We start from the raw sequence: 20,236 nt of genomic DNA on the forward strand, positions 1-20,236 counted from the left end.
CTAGGGACATGCACAGCTTTAAGTGCTGTTAGGAACCATCTGAAAGAAGTCAGGCCTCCACCTTAGAAGCCTAGAAAAAGTAAATCAGACTCAAAGTGAAAGGAAGGAAACAACAAAGTATAGGAATTATTGAAAAGAAAAATTGTAAATAGAAATCAACAAATCCGACATGGCAGTCTGAAGATCCAGAGGAAAGGCCTGCCCCCCACCACAACCACCAGCAGCCTGGAGATCCGGAGAGCCAGCCACTGGTGCTGGGGTCCCTTATTCACCAAAGCATGGCTCCACGGCCCAATATCAAGTGCCTATATAGGCTTGAGGCTGCCACTGCCATGTAACTGGGAAAGCGCCGCTTCTGTCAAGGGACAACAATCAGGGCTGGGGATGTGGCTCAAGCAGTAGCGTGCTCGCCAGGCATGCGTGCAGCCCGGGTTCGATCCTCAGCACCACATACAAACAAAGATGTTGTGTCTGCCGAAAACTAAAAAATAAATAAATATTAAAAATTCTCTCTCTTTCTCTCTCTCCCCCTTTAAAAAAAAAAAAGGGACAACAATCAGGACACCTGGTAAGATGTCACCAAGGTCCCTGTGGGCCTGGCTGCACCAGAGGTTTCTCTACTAGGGGTGCTAACAGTTATCCTGTTGTGAGGTGACAGGGAGTCTTGCGGTGGAGTGGCCTCTCTCTTGTTTCTCCTACTAACAGCCACCTTCCTATGATCACCCTCTCACTAGTCATATAATCTAACACCTCCATATTCCACATCCTACCTCATAAACATCACAGCCAGCCCTCTAGGCCCCCCCTTCCACCATCAGAAACTGTAAACCATGACACAAACCTATTGACTATAAGGTAGAAGATAACCAAACTTATCCTTTCTGATTATAGTGACAAAACTATAAATGTAAAAATAGAAGGTAACTGACATATGGCTGCACGCTGGGCACACTGAGTGCTGTAATATTGATCTCTCCCTTAAAAGTGAGGTATTGGTAACCTATGGGGACACTATAAGACAATAGGGCAGAAGCTGTGATACCTCGGATCTACACTGCAAGAGAGGAAGACACATAGACATCATGAAAAAACAAGGGAGGAAAGTGTCCCCAACAAACTAAGATACCACAACAACAGACTCCATAGATAGAGCAGTAGGTGAAATGTCAGAGAAGGAGTTCAGAACATACATAACTAAAATGACCTGGGAGTTAAAGAATGACCAAAGGGAGCAGATACATGCAAAAACAAAGAGATAAGAGAACAAAGAGATAAGAGAGCAAACACAGGCTGCAAGAGATTACTTGAAGAAAGAAAGATTACTTGGGGGGGAAAAAAACAAACAGAAATCCTTGAAAGGAAAGAAACAATAAGCCAATTAAAAACTCAATAGATAGCATTACCAACAGACTAGACCACTTGGAAGACAGGACCTCAGACAATGAGGATAAAATACACAATCTTGAAAATAAAGTTGACCTCACAGTGAAGATGGTAAGAAACAACAAACAGAACATCCAAGAATTATGGGATACCATCAAAAGACCAAATTTAAGATTCATTGGGATAGAGGAAGGCTCAGAGATTCAAACCAAAGGAATGTACAATCTCTTCAATGAAATATATCAGAAAATTTCCCAAGCATGAGGAATGAACTAGAAAATCAAATACAAGAGGCCTATAGGACACCAAGTGTACAAAATTACAACAGATCTACACCAAGACACATGAAAATGCCCAGTATACAGATTAAGGATAGAATTTTAAAGGCCACAAGAGAGAAAAATCAGATTATTTATAAGGGAAGACCAGTTCGGATCTCAGCAGAATTTTCAACCCAGACCCTGAAATCCAGGAGATCCTGGAACAACATACACCAAGCTCTAAAAGATAATGAATGCCAACCAAGAATCTTACATCCAGCAAAATTAAGCTTCAAATTTGATGATGAAATAAAAACCTTCCATGATAAACAAAAGCTAAAAGAATTTACAGCAAGAAAGCCTGCAGTACAGAACATTTTTGGCAAAATAGTCCACGAGGAGGAAATGAAGAAAACAATGAAAATCTGCAAAGGGAAGAACTACAATAAAGGAAAAGCCAACCAAAGCAGAAACCAAGTCAAGCTAAATAACAAACAAAAGTGACCGGTAATACAATTCGTGTCTCTCAACCCTTTTTGATAAATTTTTACACATAAAAATTTTAACTACAATGTCATCTGATTTTTCAGGTTTTTGTTTATTTTGTATTTTTTAATTTTCCACTTCTCTTCGCAAAGTTACACAAATATATTTTTTTAAAGTTTTAGCATTCTATACGTTATATTTTAACATATAATTAATCTGGTATGTGTATATACATTGCCTGTGATATGAGATGAGGTATATCTTACTTTCTTATAATTAAAAAACCATTATTCAAGAGTCAAGGATGAAAGAGATCAATCAGGGTAAAAACTGTTTAATCAGGTATTTATAAAGATAAGGGCAAGGTTGAGGGAAACCTCAACCTTTTTTGTGAAGCACCTTTCCTTCTGTAGCCTTGGAGAGGTAGGAGGTGAAAGAAGAGAGCGCCATTATGAAAACCTTGTAGAGGTGACCTATGAAGCATGAAGAAACCAACTTAACAGTCCAATAGTCTTACGGGAGGAATAAATCACCTCATTCTACTTTTGAATATTCTAAGTTCATCTCTTTGGTGTCCCTTTCTGAAGGAACTCAACAAGACACCACATAACAGGGGACTTATCATGCAGCCTATAGCATATGTCTCACCAAAAGTGAAAGATGGAGAAAAGAGGGAATATAGCAGCCATTGGTTACACGAGGCCATGAGTATTTGAAACGTGTCTCATCTGAATTGAGGTGTGCTATGTGTTAAATAGACATTACATTCCAAAGAATTATTAGGACAAACAAAATGAACATGACATATCTAACAATTATTTTCTTTGCAAATTATATTGATAATCCTTGGGTTAAATGAAAATATATTAAAATTAATTTATTTATTTAAAAAAAAAAGAAAGAAAGGAGAACAAGGTAACATTCTGTATCTTGACTGTAGTACTATATATCCATTATATATGTTGTCATTTTTTAATATTTGTGTTTTCAAAATTCATATAACTATAAAACTAAATAGGACAAATTATACCAAATATAAATTATATCTCAACAAACATGACTATAAAAAGAAATCTAGTTCATGAAGTGTTTTAACAGTATTGGGCACATACTAGCCACCTGATAAATAATGGTTATTACTATGATTGATTAAAACAACAAACATCAGGGGCTGGGGTTGTGTTCAGTGGTAGAGCAATTGTCTAGCACGTTTGAGGCCCTGGGTTTGATCCTCAGCACCACATAAAAATAAATAAAACTCTAGATAGGGCAAACAGGTGGGAGGGGAAGAGAGAGGGCACGGGGATAGGAAAGACAGTGGAATGAGATGGACATTATTATCCAAAGTACATGTATGAAGACACGAACGGTGTGAATATACTTTATATACAACCAGAGATATGAAAAATTGTTCTCTATATGTGTGATATGAATTATAATGCATTCCTTTGTCATATAAAACAAATCAGAATTTAAAAAAAAAAAGAAGAAGAAATTCTTAAAGAAAACACTGTTTCTGTTTGGATGTAATGCTGAGATTTTTAAGTATCCTGGAACCTTTCTACTTTCTTTCAAGAATGCTTTCAGGGCTAAGGTTGTGGCTCAGTGGTAGAGCGCTTGCTTCACATATGTGAGGCACTGGGTTCTATTCTCAGCACCACATATAAATAAATAAAATAAAGTCCATCAACAACTAATAAAAAAATAAAAAAAGAATGCTTTCAGAGTTGCTAGATAAAAGGCAATAGAGTCATTATGTCCCCAAAACTTCACAACTTCAGCACCATCTCCTAAAGGTTCTAGTACAGAAAGGACTGTGGTCACCTACGGCCACCCACACAAGCAGAACGGTTGAGCGGAAGAAGCCAAGCTTGCTGTCAAGTGGCCACTAAAGAGCAAAGCCCAGGGACCAGTCTCCACCCACACCAGCATGAGGGGTCCTGCAGAAAGACCCTTACCACGAGCACAGTAAAAGTAAACCATGACAAACTAAATCTGAACTTCTACCAAACTACTTTTTTACTTATTAAGGAAATGCATGATAAAACAAAATCTCTACTTGTCACCCCAAAAGAATTGAGGAATACAGAGCTCCCGCTCTCACAAAAGAAACATGCACCCATGGGGAGTCTTCTAAAAGCACCAAGGACGTCTGAGCCAAGCACCTGCCCAGATTTCCCACGACACCAAAGAAGCTGTGCTGCTTTCAAAACACACGGTTAACTCTAGTTCAGCAAGACACACACTGAAATTCTAGTTATTTCAAATAATCTGGCCCGTTCAAATATCTTGAACCAACTCTCTCAGGGTAAAGACCATTATATAGACCTGTCAGTCAATAAACAGGAAAAACATGGGGGAAAACTTTTTGGGCAAGAAAAAAAACAGAAGAATGAAATGGCTAACTAGGGCACTAACAATAGGAGCTTATAATTCAAACCCAAAGGTTTCAAGGCTGGGGACGTGGCTGCATGGTAGAACGCATGCCTAGTATGTGTGAGGCCCTGGGAGCCCCAGCACAACAAAGCAGCCTCAAGATTTCAACTGAGGACAAGTTCAATGTTCTTTCCATTTTGAAATTATTAAACAAACAGAATGGACCATTGTCTGGCAGAAGGACCCAATTTCTCAAAGAACTCTTAATAAGCTCACTGCCAGTTAAAAGTGACCTAACCACCAGCACACAGTACTCTGAATCATGCTGAGGTAGGAGAAAAAACAATCATTTGCTAAGAGATACCCAGAGGGAGAAATTTATCTTAAAACATAAGAGGTTCAGGGTCAAGAAGGAAGTCTGAGAATTTACTGTAAAAGCACACTAAAACTGCTTCCTCTGATATCCCTCCCAAATGAGGATCAGTGTTTTCCTTTTAGAGGACACAACTTGATGGTCTGGTTGGAACTATCGCGCAGCCCTCAGGACAAACCTGGCCCTTCTGGAGAGACCCAGTGTCCTGGGCTGGAACTGACCACAGTTGGCTCCCTCACCACTGTCTGTTCTCGGCATTGTCCAGCTTACTGATAAGAGTCTACTCCCCAGCTATCATCTGTGTGACCATTGAGGTACTTGGTCAGAAGCAAACAAACAGCTTTTTAAACACCACCTTCCAGACGTATATGTAGCACACAGGTGTCTAACACTCCTGAAGCTCTGCTCAAGCTGACTAACCACACCACTCTCCAGGTCCTGTGGAGGCCAAACACAGCCTCGGAACCAAGCGCCTGGTACAGGCCTCAACAACTCAGAGCACAGAGCAAGGCCTTCCCTTCAGCACCCACTTCCTCCTCATCCCATGAGTCTGTGTCCCAGGCATTTGGACCTCCTTGTGGTTTTAACTGGAATAAGTGGAAAACCTGAAGTTCACAACCCTCTTCCCAAAGGCCAGAAGCAGCAACCAATAGACTCCAACATAAAATAGCATGCTGTGAATGGGTTCTACCACCAGCCTGGGATTCTGCTGAGGGACAGCCAAGTCCATCCATCCCCACACCCTCAGGACCAGATGAGGCAAGAAACAGGAACACAGCTAAGGATTGTGGCCACAACCCAGCACCCACAGTAGGGCCTGGCAGATAAAAGCCATTCGGTAACTCTCTTTAGCAAGGACACAGTGGACTCCTACAAGGCCTGCACCGATGAGTGGCAGGAGCTGTCGCTTAGCAGGAGGCCAACAGTTTCTGTGGCTCAATGGACACAGTGAAATTGTACTTATTTCATAAAAGTGTGTACACGGTGACTCTTCCCCATAAATTACCATGTTCATTCGTATGCCAGGCCCATCTTAACCATCTGGAATTTTTTAATTCTTTCTTTATGGAAAATAAATTTCATTTCAGTGTGTTTTGGTCAGTTTTCTTTGGGGGAACCAACCATCAAGTGACTCAGGAGACCAACTCTCACTCCTAGTTCTCCAGTGCAGCCAGTTATCTGCCGACACAGTCCAGGCAGAAGAGCTGTGCCTCACACCCACTCCCTGCCTTCCTCCAGGGCAGCGAGCGAGCCCCACGCTCTCAGGGCAAAGCTGCAGCGAGGACCATGGACAGACCCACATACCCATGGAGCCCAGGAACTCCTTCCTAGAGAGGCAAAGAGCAGAAACAGGCTAACTACATGCTAACTCCACACTACTTCTTTGTCATGACTCACTTCATTCTAAAATAATTATTTTCCTTCCTCCAGTGCCCTTTTCCTGGGTATCCCATCTCCTCCTATGCAACACCTAGTTCAGATCTTGGGCCTATGGGGTTCTCTTACTTATAAGAGAAGCAAGCCTTTTCCTAGCCTATCATGTGCCAGGCCAGACTGAGTTGTTCACACGTGGGTATTTCACATGATCTTCACCCCACCTCCCCTTCTCACATGTAAAGAACTACAAGCACAAAGAACCTTAGTAAAGAGTTCAGGTTAGAAAACAGCGGAGCCCAAGAAGATCAGCACGAGGTTACCTGCCCTCCACAGACTCTGCAAGTGTCTACCTTTGGCTCCAGCCTGGGAAGAGGGAGGAAGGAGGATGGTCAGTACTGGTTACCTGGTGAGCACAGCGCCTTGGAGGTGGACCAGGGATGTCAACTTTGGTCCAAGTGTCCTTCTTGATGTTGTAGACATAGAGCTCATTATACAGAAGAGTCTGTGAGAAGGAAGAGGAACCTCAGTATCATGAATGACATGCTCCAAGAAAGTGACAGCATGTGGGGAGGACACTATGACAAATCCCCAGAAAGCTTGTCCCCTCCAACAACGGACTATAAACCAACACAGGCAGGTAGGGCGCTGATCCTGAGATCTGCAGGGACAACAAGACAGCCGCCCCACAACTTGCTGTAGGTTAATTTGCTTGCCACTCTGAGTGAAAAGGCATTTGACACACCCAACCGACCACATATCACAGCTGAGCTAGCCTGCCGTAAGCGTGCCCAGAATACTGACATCTGCCCGCAGCTGAGCAAACCATCTAAAGCACAGCCCATTTCATAACAGAGTGCCGACATCTCATGTCACTGTTGAACACTGCTCTGAAAGTAGAAAACAGAAGGGCTGTGTAGGTGCTCTTTCCCACAAAGTCAGAGGTCCTGCAGACAGAAGCCAAATGCTCACAGTTTACTGCTCTGAGGCACCAGTCGCCTTGGCTGCTCAGCCAGACCCTCACTCTCCAAACCCAAGCCTAAATTTTGGGGACAGACTGACTGATTTGGCGCACTGGGGATTGAATCCAGGGCTCTACCACTAAGCTTCATTCCCAATCCTTTTTATTTTTTATTTTGAGCCAGGGTCTAAGTTGCTGACGCTGGCCTTGAACTTACAATCCTCCTGCCTCAGCTCCCCAGTCACTGGGATTACAGGCATGTGCCACTGCATCCAGCTCAAATCTAGTTTTTGAACGCACGAAAAGGCAGAGAAGGCTAAGAACTGACAGAACTCCTCCCAGGCCAGAGGTAAGTGAACACAGCTTTCTGCTTCATGCACAGGGCTTTCTAGACTACTCAAAAATAAAAGCCCCACAACTTATTAGCATTATTTTTTATTCGGAACCACCTTGAAGGCTGGAAATACAGCTCAGTGGAAGAGAGCTTGCCTGGCGTGCGCAGCCCCGTGGGATCCATTCCCAGCACCGGAAACCAAGGTTGAAGGGTAGGAATATGAAAAGCCACCACAAGGAAGAGCGGTCCCGGCAACCACCAGAGAACAAGCAGGCCCACCTCTGCAGGCAGTGCTGGGGACAAACACCCTGCAGAACTCTGCCTGCAGTCACTCAGTCCCCAACTGGCCCTGGTGACTGTCAAGGATGCACCAGGCCTGACACCCAGGAAGTAGGATGTAAGAGAGGATTGTGAAGGTGACGCTCATATCACTGCTTTCAGTTAACTATGCTTCAAATGACACCCAAGAAAAGTTGAGAGGAAAAGAAAAAAGGTATACTTTACTTTTTGGCCATTGAAATATTCACCTCCAAAAAGGATTAACTCATCTTTCTCAGGGTGAGCAGACAGGGAGGCATTTAACCTGCAAGAAACATGAGGCAGAGATGAGCACACACAGACCACGCAACGCCATGCTAGGCCAGGCTCCTTTCCATGAGCATGCTTCAGAGACAGCAGGCCCTGGGGCCATCCTGAGGCCACCAGCCAGATACCGGGTTCATGCACCTACCTGAAGAGCCCTCGTCTGGGCCACCTCACTCAGAACTGGCTGAAAACATGAGCAGGCAGGTAGAAGCTCAGACCTCTGACCACGCTGCCTCTGCCAGACCTGCCCTGTTTGGGGGTCTAGCTCCTTAAATCATAATCGAAGCTGCTCCTAAAGCCCAGTATGTCCCAGGGGCCTTCTGCCAAGAAAATGTCAATAACTCTCTATTTCCTGAATACACAGGACAAAATAATAGCCATTGGGGAAGCTGCACACACATTCTGACTACTTCAGTAGAAAGCAGGACAAGAGGCCGTGGCTGTGGCAGAATGCCCTGCTCTCAGCATCCTTGACAGTGGAGTCCCCAGGTGGGTCCACACTACTCATTCCAGAAACTGCTTCTCAAAGGGAAAATCATTTCAAAGTCACGCAACTGGGGAAATCTGAAACCTCTATTTTTCTCTTGGGGATTTATTATGCACAGAAAGATTTCACAGTCTGGGAAATTTCCCAGTAAAGAGACCAGCATTAAAACAGTGCAGCTGCAGGGGAACAGTCTGGCATCCCTCAGAAGCTAAATCCAGAGCTGCGTCATGAATCGGCAGCCCCCAGATGGAAACTCCAGGGGACACCTGCAGCCATGTCCACCACAGCACTGCTCACAAGCATCCACCAGCACAAGGTAGGTAAGGCCAAGCCCCAATGCCAACATGGTGTGGTGCCAGCATCTGAACAGCCTCCACAGCCCAGGAGACAACGCGAGCAGGGCAGCAGGACAGGGAGCGGTCTCGTACAGGGCAGGATGTGATACTCGGCCATGCAGATGGCTGCACAGCACTGTGAATGCGAGTTACGCCACAGAACTGAAGAAAAGGTTAAAAACGGCAAACTGTGTCACACACACAACCACAATGACACATTTTTAGAAAAGAACAATGCTTCCCACCCACCCCCAGTTTTGTTTTGTTTAGTTTTCTCTTAACATCTCTTAGTTTTCTGTGGCAAAGTGCCTAACACAAGAATCTGTATGAGGCCCAAAGCAGAAAGTAGCAACAAGGCCCCACTGTACCCAGGCACCACCTAGGCGCAGGCAGCAAGAGGCACAGACACCCAGTGAGTGCAGCGTCCTTGGCCCTAGGCCACACCTGGGCCACACTCAGGGCCATGCTTCTTAGGAACCTGTAACTGTCAAGGGTTCCTAATGACAGACAGCTGAGAGGAGGGAGGTCAGAAGTTATGAAGGCTACCAAACAAGGTCTTCATCTCACCATATGTTCCAACACCAGCTCCCTCTGCCTGGCAGGCATGCCCAGCTGGCACAGGGACAGCCAGCACTTTATATACTTGGCATTTAATCTGACTTTTGGGACAAGCTTTTTCTTTAGAAAAAGTTCTAAAACGTCATCAAAACTAATAATAATAACAACCCATGTTCCAAGTAGCTTTCCTCAGGAGCGCCAGTACCCACAAAGAAGCCTTAAAAATATCCAATCTGCTTCAACCACTCAAATGAAAATGTCCATCTACCAAAGAAAACATACCAACTAAAGGAAAAATAAAACCCAGTCCCCAGCAGAATGAACTAAACAACAACAGGATGTGTGCCTGGGGCTGCTCCACCATCAGCACTCTGCTCAGGGGCTCACTGCACCCTGCCACTGGCCCAAGGGCCCAGGGATGCAGGCACAGAGTCAGTCCTGACTTTGCTGAGGCAAAGACCGCACAGCAGAGCCACCTTCCTGAAGGCTGGCCCAGGCTGACACGCCACCAGGCGGGACCTGCAAGCTGCATCTCATTCTGAGGACTGAAGCAGACATTTCTCAAGTGAACAAAACAAGCCTAGGTTACATGTTCGGCAGTTACACGTTTCCCTACTCTTCTCATGAGGATGCTGGGCCTCCCTAGGTTAGGAACTAAAGAGCTTGATGCACTCAATGTCCTGCGTCTGCTCTGTGAGTAACCAACAGAGAAGCAGAGGGTCCCAGACAGAAGCAGAAAATAATCAGCACTCAGAAACTAGGAGGAAGCAGCCAGAGGGAAACCAATGCCTGCTCATTTCAGCCCACACCAGCTCTATCCATGGGTGTTTGAAATCCTGCAAGAGACCTGAGATTTCCTTCACCATTTATACGCTCACTTAAAATGGCAATGTATATCTAATAAGCTTCATGTGAGAACTTAAAGGCATCAGAACAAACACCTGTGATGTTTTAAAACACTTTTAAAAACCTTCAGAGCCAAACAATAGCTTGGGGGGGTGATACTCACCCATGGGTGCCACCAACTATAGTGCCTTCAAACCCACTCTAAGAGGAGCAGCCGTGTTGAGCCATACCCCCAGGCCCCTACAGGACAGCAGAGCTCACAGCCTGTCCCCAGCTTTGCAGAGGCAAGTGACCCACAGCAAGTGCTCATGGGAAATGTTCAGAGTGCTCAGTCATTCCTGAGAACATGTATCCATGTCAAGTCACTTTCCAACTTAGGGGAGAGAGGGAAACAGAACTAGAAGGCAGGGAAGCCTGCCTGCTTACCGTGGAGAGGGCGGGGAACACGGTGTCTCGGTGACCTGGGTCTTCCTGGCATCCAGTGTCTGGAAATGGGCTATCAGGGCTTCCAGGTCTTCCTAGGGCACACAAGCAGCAAACATGAGACTCTTTCTAGAACCTGCCATGGAGCCAAAAGCCTGGCCAGCTTTCCTCCAGGGTCACTTGGATCAGACTGGTCCAGTCACATCTGTGAATCACAACCTGCTCTCCCTGGGTTTGAAATGCACAGGGCTGAACACATTCAGAAAACACAGGGCTGGGGACACAGCCCAGTGGTGGAGCACTTGCCCACCTTAACTTCAGCACCCAGGCCCAGGGTGCCCCCGCCTGCCCCCTGTATGACAACAGTACCTGGTCTTTGTCTTGCTCTTGTCTGTCCTGTTCACACCCCCACCTACCCCCATGATAAAATATGAGCTCCAACAGAGAAGCGTTGGAGACAGGTTGGGACAGGGCCTGCACAGAGGCTCAGAGACCCCTACTGACAGCTGTGGCCGCAGACCTAAAGCTGAGGTGCTGATGCACTGGCACAGCTGGGCAGCTCTGGAGGCCAGTCTTCCGCCCTGCCCAGCCCTCACTCCCTGCAGGCACCAAGTACACCCCATCCCCACAGCTGGTGCAAGGCCAGTCATCTGGAAAGCGGCCTGCAGTCTCCTCTCAAACGCACTCCCTCACCTTGTTCGCACTGAGACCTGGGATCTGCCTCTTTCATTCCTCCCGCTCGCACACCTTGTTCCCACATTCTGCAGAGCTGGAAGTTCAGATGTCCTTCTAGCACTTAAGACACTTTCAGAGCAACCTCCCTCTTACCAACCCAACACTGGCCTCTGCACACAGCTCCATGGGCCTCAACAGTTACCCAAACCCCTTTCCTCAGCACAGGTCAGATAAACAGCAACTTTTAAAAAGTCTACTAATAAGCACAAGGAGGACACAGGAAGCTGACACAGGACAACGATCAATGACCTAGTTAACGAAGTGTGCCTTGTTCTCTGGATCATGTCAGCTCAGATTCTTTCTAAGGGACAGCCCAGGAAAGTGAGCACTGCCGATGTCCACCCTGCCCAGCACACTTTACGGAACGTCTTCAATCTCCAGCACCCAAGAAGGTCACACAAATCCCTTAAAATCCAAGCCAATCTCACTCAACCTTCTTAACCTGCAGGCTTTATCTGTTCAGGGAAAACACAATCTTTGAAAGCAGAAACAGTCTCAGGCCAGGAGTGTAGCTCAGAGGTATGCCCTGCCCAGAGCGCACACTAGAGACAGTTCTTGAGGTCAAGGAATGCACAGAGATTTTTCCAAGTTATGGCCCTGAGGCTGCTCTGATGCAAGGGGTCTGTCTTTCCTGCCACCTCCATCTGTCAACTGTCCACTCAGTCTCTCAGCTCTGTTCTCCCTGGGAGCTCCTTTCTGCGCAGTCCCTGTTGTCTCCAAGGCTAGGCTTACTGAACCTCCACCTTTCTGAGCAGTGTCTTTAAAGCATTTCCACACAGTGCTGAGAAACAAAAAGGCAGCAAAACAACCTGAAAAGGGTAGGAAAATTTCAGAAATCTGCCCAAACCTCTTAGTCCTGAATGATCTATGGCTATAACATCTTTGCATCCCAGACACCTACCACAATACCAAGCAGGGAAGTTTACTGAATAAGGTAAAACAAAGGAAACAGATAGATGTCACAGAAACCAAGGAAATCCAAAGTTTCAAGAAGTGGGTAGCTGATCACACCAGTTAAGAGGAATCAAGTAACAGGAGGACCAAAGCCACCCTTCTGGGTTTAAGATGAGGTAGACTTTTTTTTTTTGCCAGGACTAATTATTAGAGAGATGCAGGCAGGTCAAAGTGTGACCAATTAAGACTTCGATTAAGAGCTGGCTGACTAATGATGGTAAGGCAGGAAGACACTGTGCACTACTATTTGGGAGCCTGGCTATGGTGGACACAGGGAGGGTGGTAACTAGAAGAGCACACAGGGAAGTACACACAGGGAGTGTAGGGAATTTTTGGCAGAGAGCCCAAATACTTCCAGGGTGGTCATTTTGATGTTTTAAAAACTACTCCCATCTACAAACCACTCAACCTCAGCATTGTCAAGAGGCCATCTTTTAGGTCTGGTTGACTGCAGTACTGATAATATCACTCGATCTGCTTGGAGAATAGGCTTCAGGCCCAATTTGGGGGTTAGAGCCCTTAAAGCTAAACCCAGCCTTTCACATATGTCACATATGAAAGGACTTCTAAGTTGGGAAGGCCAAGGCAGGGGTGTAACCAGCTGTCTTTACCTGGTCAGACACCCTCTGGCACCTGGAGCCCAGTGGGAAGCTCCGTCTGTCTCTTTCCCATGCTTCATGTACAGGTCTCTCTACTGAGTGAGCCGTCACTAGAGTCCACCCCAGAGGAATGCCTGGCACCGGGGCTTTTCTACCTGCATCTGGCTTCTAGTTAATGAGATGCTTGCTCCTAATCTTTTTAGTAGGTTCTTTCCTAACAAAAGGACAGGACATTCCGGAACATAAAGATAGGAATGGGAGGCAGCTGGAGAGCCATTTTGCAAGTAAGAAGAAAAGTGAAGGTCTTCACTGAGGTCCACCATCTATTCCTACCATGGAACGTCCAGGCTTGAAGACGACCAGCAAGCTGAGGCAGGACAGAAGAGACAGCTCTAGGTGGACAGTGACTTACTTTTCCTACCCGCCACAGTGAGCCTGATCGATGTGGAGCTGCAGCAGCGCTCAGGCCCATCACTCCCCCAGATTCATCTTCCAGCAGTGCCCACAGAGGCCTTGAGCTGGGGTGCCACCCAGGTGCGCCCGATCTGGACGACTAGGGAACTCCCACTGCCTATGGCCTTTCTGGTGTCAGTAAGCACACTGAGTGGGCCCCAGGGGCTATCAATGACTTCCAAACTTCTGAGAGGGCTGTTTCTTAAGGTCGCCTGGAGGGTTCTGTAATAGGGCAGCTAAAAGCTGGGGGTTTTGTTTCTTTTTCAGCCAATAACTTAGCCCAGTTTGCTTCTGCCCTGTCTCTATTATTACATACCTTCAAGGCCTCATTAACCAGAGCAGCTACAGGAGTTTGATGTCCCTGTTCTAATTTTTGCAATTTTCTCCTAATATCTGGGGCTGATTGAGAGATTGAAGCCATGACTATCAGGGTCTCTCTCTCTCTGCTGAGTCAGAGGGACAGTGTATTTTCTGAAACCTTCTGTCAGCCCGTTTAAGAATGCAGCTAGGCTGGGGGTTGTGGCTCAGTGGCAGAGTGCTTGCCTCACATGTGTGAGGCACTGGGTTCAATCCTCAGCACCACACAAATAAATAAAGTATTGTGTCCATCTACAACTAAAAAGAAGAAAAAAAAAAAAGAATGCAACTGGACTCTGTCACAATTCACAGGTTTAACCGTGCATCGCTTCCTGCCCTCTGCAAAGCAGGTGACAGAGTGCTCTGTCTACTCCCTATGGACAGCAAAGCTGTAACACCACTGGTATCCTCACCTAGGATGGCATCGCTGCCTGCCTTACATACGCTGCCACCTGGGGGATGATACATACCCATAAGCCACGCCTATTCCTTAGCATCTAATTCTAGCTTCCCACCTGCAGGGCAACAATGAGCCAGGTCTACCATCACATCTCGCCAGGTAAGCCGAGATGAATTAGCTTTAGGAACTCATCCCAGAATCTTTCCTCACATAATCCAAATCTGTTAGGAAAAGGACAGACACGCCACTGAGACTTCCTTCTCCATTAGGTACTTCTCTCAGAGTATAAACCCCATTAGCTGGTCCTAATTTTGTCCAAGAATAAAGTTTCCCAGGAAAGGTCAGGGCTGGTTTCTCAGGGTGGAGTGGAGGGACAGGAGGGGACTGGTGCCACTAAGGAGATGGCAATGGAGGGAAGGCATCAGAGGGGCAGAAAGGGCAGACGACCCTGAATTCAGCCTTGATGGGAAAGGACCTGTGAGAGCAGGTCGTTGAGAGTTTGTTTATGACCAAGAGGTCCTAGTCCTTGTGGTGCCACCCAGTTTAGAAAAATAAATAGGATTCCTCTCCCTAGAGAAAGAAAAGGTGAGGAGTCTAGGGCTCTCAAATTCCCCTGCTTCTTACATGCCGGGGGACTCAAACCCCCCTTTTCACGTGGGCCTGCCAACTACTTTGGGGGACCAGACCTGTGTTCTAGTTAGCAGCTGCCAGGGTGTTTAGCCCTGATAAGAGCCTCCTGTGTCAGGGATGCTGACTCCCAGTACCACAGAGGCCTCTGCACACCTGTGCCCTGATGTGAGCAGGGACTGAAAAATAGAATGAGAAAGACACAAAGAGAAAAAGAGAGAAAGCGGGAGAGTGGGGAAGTGAAGAAAACAGATGGGGAGCTATGCCTGCAAGATCAGGAGGGGAGGGGAAGCCCTGCCTGCAGGAAGAAACAAAGTGACTAGGGAAAACTGAGGGCAGATCGCCTGTCAAAGCAACTACTCTGGAAAAAAGACCTGGGCGGCCACACTGTCACAGTAATATTGCATTAGGGAGTTCCATGTTCCTCTCACAGTGTCCTACCAGACACCAAAATGATGCCCAGAGGCAGACACTGGGATCTTTTGGAATCTTTTTTTTTTTTTTTAAAGGTACGTGGTACTCAGGGTAGCTCTGCCATTGAGCAACATCCCTAGCTTTTCTATTTGTTCCTAAGACAGTCTTACTAAGTTGCCCAGGCTGGCCTCAAACTCAGGATCCTCATGCCTTAGCCTCCTGAGTAGCTGGGATTACAGGTATGCACCACCACACCTGGCTAGAACTGGGATCTGTTGATGTGATGACCAGAAGTCAATCTGAGTCAGGTGGGAAAGCACACAGGCGACTGGGGGCTGCAGGCAATATTGGGGCTACCGTTTAGGAGAGGAGACTGAGCGCCAACAAGATGACGTCAGGTTGGCTCTCTGAACAAGAGAGGTTTCACTGGTGATTTGCAGGGGTGGGAATCGCACTCAACTCAGGTGTTTTTGCCCTGTGCTAAAGACATGAGAATACACACAGGGCACCCTGACATCAACGATGCAAAGCTGATACTGGCGGAGGGTGGCTCACACCAAGCCTCCTGGGCCTGCTGTCAGGCCAGGATCGAAGGCCCGCTGCACCTTTGCCCTCTCTCTGGTGGTCCCTGTCTCCATTTGAGACACTAAAACTATCATTATGATTCAGTCACAGCTTATTTGCTGTGAACAACTCAGATAACATCCTCCCCACCCTTTCTTTGACAAGTACTACTACCATGCCCATTCTCAAGCCTGTCTTCCTGGGGAGAAGGAAGTTTTTCTACAAGAAGTTCTCAGATATGACTGAGAGCTAAGCATTCACTTTCCTGGATACAGACAAATTAGAATCCAAAGGTGGCTCCACCAATCTATGCTCACCAGCAGGCCATGGAAGCACCCATGGTTCTGCTCCTATGTGGCTGTTATCTGCAGCCATCCAAGGACCACCACGTCCCTGACAAAATATACTGCATTCTATACTCAAGACATTTTACTGAACAAATGGAAGTTTATAGAAGACCTGGAAGAAGAAGGGATTACTGGAAGATGAGGAAGGAATGGGCTGCAAAGAGGGCAGTGGGTGGGATAGGGAGTAGCCCTGGTGTGCAGCTGGCACTGTGCCCCACAGACCAAGGCCACCCATGTTAGTAACCCAATCACATAAGGACAAAGGAGTCCCACTGTGCCTCTTGTTGGGAGTCAGGCTTTGTCCGGATTTCCCAGACATAGGAAAATGTGTACAGCTGGGAGGGGCAGTGTCACCAATCATAAGGATAGGGTGGGGCATCTCCCACCACTCCCCAGTTCTCCAGCAGCCCCACCACATGCCTGCATGCTGAACCCTCACCAGCAGCACTTGTTCCTACTACTCTGGCAGCACCTCTTAGCCTCGGCTGAGGCTCCTGATTATCAGGAAGGAGCAGGGGCTGGGTGGTACAGATAGTCTAGTCAGTGAGAGTCTCTCCAGGTGATGATGATAAGCTGTAAGACGAAAAAGAGCCAATCACGAGGAATGTGACTCAGGTAGAGGTGAGGAAGAAAAAAAATAATAATAATAATCAGGAAGAACTTGGTGCAATTGAGACATCAAAATAAAGGTGGTAGGGCTGAAGGAGTTAGCCTGGAGAGGAAGTTGGAGAAGTGTCAGAGGCCAGGACAGAGACAAGCTATCAGCCAGGTGGTCAGGCATGTGGGCTCCGCGGCAGAATTCCCAGCTTCCTCCAAGACTTCCCTGCCTTCTTGACGATCTACAGGACTGTGAAATGATGGGACATCACTCCCATAACGAGGTGTTATATGGCACAACTAACTTGAAGACAGGGAGATCATCCTCTGTGGGGTTGGCCTGATCATCTGACCAGTGACCCCAAGGGTTTGTTTTGAGAATGAATCAAGACTGCGTGCAATGTCCGAGGGCAAGCGCTCTCTTTGTGGAAGATACTGGTATCATCATCTAAGTCCCAGCACAACTGGGAGATGCAAAATGTATAAAGATGAAGTTCTGAGTACCAAGCACTGCTTTCAGAGGTCACACAGATGAACTGATTCTAGGCAGGAAAGTCCTGCTCCTCTGAGGCAGTCCAGCTAGTAGCAGTGGAGAGACCCAACCCAGACCTGCACAGCCTGTGCACCTGATTGGTCAGGAACCTTAGGTGATTAGAGCTTAAAGCCAGTTGAAAGGAAAAGACCAACCCATTATGTGACAAATGAGCAAATGGAGAGATGAGCATCTTAAGGAGAAAGGTGCGAAGGAGTGGCCAAGAGCTCTGGACGGGATTGGGAGTATCTGGTCAAATCCCAGCTCTCCACCACTTCAAGGGCGTGTGACCTGTTGTCTCCGGCTTCCCAACTGTCCAGGGGAAGAGCCGGTGCTACCTAAGTCAGGCAGCTGTGAGGGTGAAAGCCCAGAGAGCACAGTCCCGCCACGCCACAAACGCGCGCCACACCGCGGCCGTGACAACCACCTCAGTGAGGGAGGCCTTGAGCACAGGTCAACAGAAAGCACCAAGTCTACCCCACGGACAGCACTGAGGTCCCCGGGTGAGGGGAGGGAGGGCAGGGGGTGGCCGTCCACTCGGCGGGATGCCCGACATTTCCGGAGGCTGCTCCGGTTACTTGGCCCCACACGCTCGCTCCTGGGCGCTGGTGCAGGACCTCCTGCCCCTCAGGAGGAGAGGCCCAGGCCCTCCGCTCCCCAGGCTCGGGCCGCTCACCTCCTCCTTCCGCGAGCGCTTGGACGCCTTCTTCTCCATCTTGGCGGCCGTCTTCTCCGCGCCGCGCCCCTTCTTCTCCTTCTTGCCCTTCTTGCCCATGGCGCTGCGGCCACGGAAACCTGCACACCAGGGAAGGAGCGCGGCCGGCCGGAAGCGGGGCTCCGCGCGCGCGGATGGCGTCACTTCCGGTGGGTCCGCCACTTCCGGCGCGGGGCTGCAGCGCCAGCTCGAGGCGGGGCGCCGTCGTCCGCCCAGGTCCGAGACCCTGCGCGAGGGTTCCTCGGGCCCCGCGGACTGGCGCCTCCGGAGCGGGCGGCCCTTCTCTCCCCGCGGGCCGGGCCTTGGGCTGCCGCGCTCCTCGGGGACCGGGCCGTCCCGCTGGCCGCGCGGGGCTGGCGCTGTCGCCCTGAGGCCGACGGTGGTCGAGGCCGAGAAGCTGATCAGCCCCCCCGCGCTGGGAACCTTCTAGGGTGTGACCCCGAGGAGGTCGGGAATGGCGGTGGGAAGAGCAGAGTTCCACCTGGGTGTCGTCTTTGGGCTGTGATCAAGGAAATGGGGCGACTTAAGGACAAGGACACGCAAGACAGTTGGCAAAGGGAAAGCGCGAGTCAGGGAATTACCTGGTTTCTTCCTTTGTGGGTGAGCTGCCAAAGGACTCAGCCCTGGATCCAGTCGGCCACTTAACACTGAATAGCCGAGGAAGGGCGGTGAAACCCAGTCCTTCCAGAAGAATATGAGATTTGGGAAAACAATAGGAAGAAAGGGGGAGCTGGACTAAGGCTTCCACGACTCCACGAGTGATGTGGGGCGCTGCGGAGAACTCACAAAACCTGACCTCAGCCGCAATATAATCCCTAAGATGAACCACCGAAGACTTGAGTCCTCACCATTGCCTGGGGGAATAACAGTACATACATGCCCTCTAGTATGCTGTGACTTGGAGAACACACCTAATCCTTCCATGCTTTCTGAGAATACTGGGTCACCTCAAGGCAATGCACTTGAAGCAAATTAGCCCTTCGGTTACAGCACGTCTGTTGGCAATGCGTTACAGTGGTCCCCTCTTAATACCTGCAAAAGGAAGAGTGTAGTCTGTATTGAAGATTTAGAAGGGTCTGGATGATGCAGGGTTTAGTACTTTTATTAATTGAAAGAATCTTGAAGCTAAATTGGAAGACTCTTGGATTACACGTCATGATGATTTACGTGAGATTGAAATTCTCATTACTGAGAAAGGAATAGAATGAAACATCTAAAGTGAGATCAGAATCCTGAAATAATAAAAGGATTAAATACAGGCCCCTAATTTAGTGATATTCACATTTTTGACAATGGATTCTCCAGTGTAATGTTTTTAGACTATCTTTTATGTGGTCAGGCGCCCTCTGCTGCTTCCAAGTAGAAGTTCAGAAAACAAAAGAAATTCTTAATGACAGACTAAATGAAGAACAAATGCCAACTTTTTACCTTCACAATAATCAGCAAGCCTGGAAGAGTCACCCAGGTGTGGGATATATGAGATGGTTCTTCACACATTTTCCACATGGAAAATGAGAATAATAAACCAGCCCCTACCACAAAGAAATCTTGAGAGAATCGAGTGAAATAACAAAACATCAAAAGCAATATACAAACCTTAGAGTCTACATGCTGTTGAGTGAGGTCATGATTCTGACCTGACTGACAATCATTTAACAACATTAGTTGAATACTGCAACACGTGGGACATGTACTAGGCCACATGACACACCAAACACAAGACCCAGCTGCCCCCTTCAGGGAGATTCTGTTCTAGTGAAACAAACATATGAAGATGCTCCCCAAATGCTTTGTAAAATAAAACAAGGAATAAGAAAGGAGGGAAGGAGCCAGGCACAGTGGCACACACCTGTAATCCCAGTGGCTTGGGAGGCTGAGGCAGGAGGGTGGCAAGTTCAAAGCCAGCCTTAGCAACTTAGCCAGACCCTGTCTCTAAATAAAATACAAAAAGAGGGCTGGGGGTGTGGCTCAGTGGTTAAGTGCCCCTGGGGGTGTGGCTCAGTGGTTAAGTGCCCCTGGGGGTGTGGCTCAGTGGTTAAGTGGGTTCAATCCCCCATACCATAAAAAGGGGGGCGGGGAAGAGAAACATAAAATCAAAGCCATTGTTTCATATATTACACCCAGTTTTTCAGTATTTTAAGGGAAAAAGGTAAATTCAGTC

General features: G+C 47.6%; 1 protein-coding gene across 3 annotated transcripts in view; it reads right to left on the bottom strand.

Annotated features, from left to right (window-relative positions):
- Window positions 1–18,206, bottom strand: part of Klhdc4 (kelch domain containing 4) — a 41,004-nt gene extending 22,798 nt beyond the window's left edge. Inside the window, exons 1-4 of one of the 3 annotated variants that reach the window (XM_046434929.2) lie at window positions 18,037–18,206; window positions 10,785–10,876; window positions 8,052–8,130; window positions 6,659–6,757 (exon numbers count right to left, since the gene is read on the bottom strand). In XM_046434929.2, the coding sequence (XP_046290885.1) occupies window positions 6,659–6,757; window positions 8,052–8,130; window positions 10,785–10,876; window positions 18,037–18,135 (369 nt within the window). In that variant the 5' untranslated portion in view covers window positions 18,136–18,206. The remainder of the gene's footprint in view (window positions 1–6,658; window positions 6,758–8,051; window positions 8,131–10,784; window positions 10,877–18,036) is intronic. The other 2 variants (XM_046434933.2, XM_046434930.2) reach the window with 2 other exon arrangements.
- Window positions 18,207–20,236: the final 2,030 nt, after the last annotated feature.

This window comes from Marmota monax, unplaced genomic scaffold (assembly GCF_021218885.2).
Source record: "Marmota monax isolate L192 unplaced genomic scaffold, Marmota_monax_Labrador192_F-V1.1 WCK01_AAM20220418_F8-fsc00024, whole genome shotgun sequence".
NCBI lineage: Eukaryota > Metazoa > Chordata > Mammalia > Rodentia > Sciuridae > Marmota > Marmota monax.